General features: G+C 40.2%; 1 protein-coding gene across 1 annotated transcript; it reads left to right on the plus strand.

Annotated features, from left to right (window-relative positions):
- Positions 1 to 1,298: 1,298 nt before the first annotated feature.
- COCSADRAFT_72507 (uncharacterized protein) lies at positions 1,299 to 1,466 on the plus strand (the record flags this gene model as incomplete). The annotated part of the gene is made up of 1 exon (XM_007708051.1): positions 1,299 to 1,466. A coding segment is annotated over one exon (168 nt), but the record flags the coding sequence as incomplete, so codon positions are not given.
- Positions 1,467 to 2,143: the final 677 nt, after the last annotated feature.

Below are 2,143 nucleotides of genomic sequence, written 5' to 3' on the forward strand. Positions count from 1 at the left end.
AATACCATCAACGTGCTGGAGAAGAGCTACAGGAGCTATTCTAAAGAAGACCGTCCAAACCCGACTATTCTATCCCAAAGGCCTATAGAGTAATTACTCTTCTAAGCTGCCTAGGCAAAGTAATAGAACGGATAATAGCTAAAAGACTCAGCTACCTAGCCGAGACTATAAGCCTTCTACACAACTCACAGATAGGAGGCAGATTAAAGAAATCAGCTATCGACGCAGCTCTCCTACTTGTAGATCAAATCCAGCACCAAAAACAACAAGGCTACACTACATTAACAGTCTTTCTAGATGTTAAAGGAGCGTTCGACTACGTTTCCCACAACCAGTTCCTAAATACACTAAAAAGGCTAGGCCTACCTATCAGCCTAATCACCTGGGCTAAAACCTTTCTGTCTAATAGATCCCTAAGGCTCGCCTTTGACGGCCAAATAGAAGACTTTAGCGAGATTAATGCGGGCATTCCACAAGGCAGCCTAGTATCTCTAATCTTCTTTCTGATCTACATTAGAGATCTATTCCACCAAATAGATGGATTTTAGCTCTCCTATATCGACGACATCTCCATCACAACCTCATCAACGTCTATTAAGAAAAACGTTAAGATACTACAACAGGAGGTTAAGAAACTAGTTACTAAAGGAAAAGAACTAGCTATCGAGTTCGATATAGCGAAAACAGAGCTAATCCACTTTACAAAGAAGAAAGAAAGAAAAGAAATCCCCCTAGAGCTCCCTAGTAAGGAGAAAATCTACCACAAAGATACGATTAAGTGGCTAGGGGTACACCTTGACAATAAGCTATCCTTTCGAGGACACGTAGCTATTCGAGCTAGCCAAGCAAAAACAGCTTTTAATAGACTAGGGAGACTAGCGAATATAGACCACGGTCTATCCCCCTTTGCTATTAGACAACTATATCTAGCATGCGTTACGAGCATTGCAGACTATGGGTCGCCAATCTATTGGCGCAACTAGAGCTTTATTAAAGATTAGCTTCAGCCGCTACACAACGCAGCTTGTAGAAAGGTACTAGGAGTATTCAAAACAGCTCCAGCTATCCTAATAAGTATCGAAGCTAGCTTGCCGCTACCAGCTATACGGCTAAGCCAAATAAACTGAAAATACGCTCTACGAGCTATACAACTAGCCTAAACCTATCTAATTATAAAAGCTATTATAAGACTATAAAAAACAAACCTTCAGTAATTAAAACAGCTAAAGAAACCTAGACAACTACAGGCCATTATGAGCTCCATCCCATCTACTACAGAGATAGAAGAAATCGTCCTATATCGGTTCAGACCATGGGACTCTCTCAACTATAATATCTATATATTAAAGAAATCTAAAGTAGAAGAGGCAGCCGCGCATAAAGATTATATCCAAATAATAGAGGATAACTCTATAGTAATCTACTTAGACGCCTCTAAAACTAAAGACGGAGATGGGATAGGAGTAGGCGTAGCAGTCTATAACCTAAACCAAGAAGAAATCCATCTAGAGACAAAGAATATAGGCGAGAACCAACTTGTCTATAACGGAGAGCTTGAAGGCATTATAATAGCCTTCGAATACGCGGCTAAAGTAGCTCAAAAAGACCAAAATATCCACGTTTACGCTGACAACCAAGCTGCTATATATAGGCTTCAGAGTCTATTAGATAAGCCTGGTTAGCAGTGGGTAATTCGGTGCCAAAAAGCAGCTAAAGCTATCCTAAACAGAAAAGCAAAGATCTTCTTAAAATGGGCGCCAGGCCACACAGATATAGAAGGAAACGAAAAAGCAGATTCCTTAGCAAAGGAAGCTACAAAACAAACACCAAAAGAATCAAAAACAAGTCTAGCCTTTATAGGCACTAAGATCAAGCTCCTTTAAAGAGCTAGCCAGGCAGAAGAGTGGAGAAAGTATAGGGAGAAAGCAAGAGAAAAGAAGACTAGCTACGGAGCTATCTTTAACCTTAAGCTGAAAAACCAACTAGTAATCCCAAGAGGCACCAAAAGAGAGATTTCAAGCTCTTTCTATTCTCTTAAGATAGGGCACGGATACTTCAATGCTTATCTAAAGAGAGTAAAAAGAAGAGAAACAGAACTCTGTAAATGCGGAAGACCACAAACAGCAGAGCACCTACTTCTATA

The sequence above is a fragment of the Bipolaris sorokiniana genome (assembly GCF_000338995.1).
Source record: "Bipolaris sorokiniana ND90Pr unplaced genomic scaffold COCSAscaffold_144, whole genome shotgun sequence".
NCBI classification, from domain to species: Eukaryota; Fungi; Ascomycota; class Dothideomycetes; order Pleosporales; family Pleosporaceae; genus Bipolaris; species Bipolaris sorokiniana.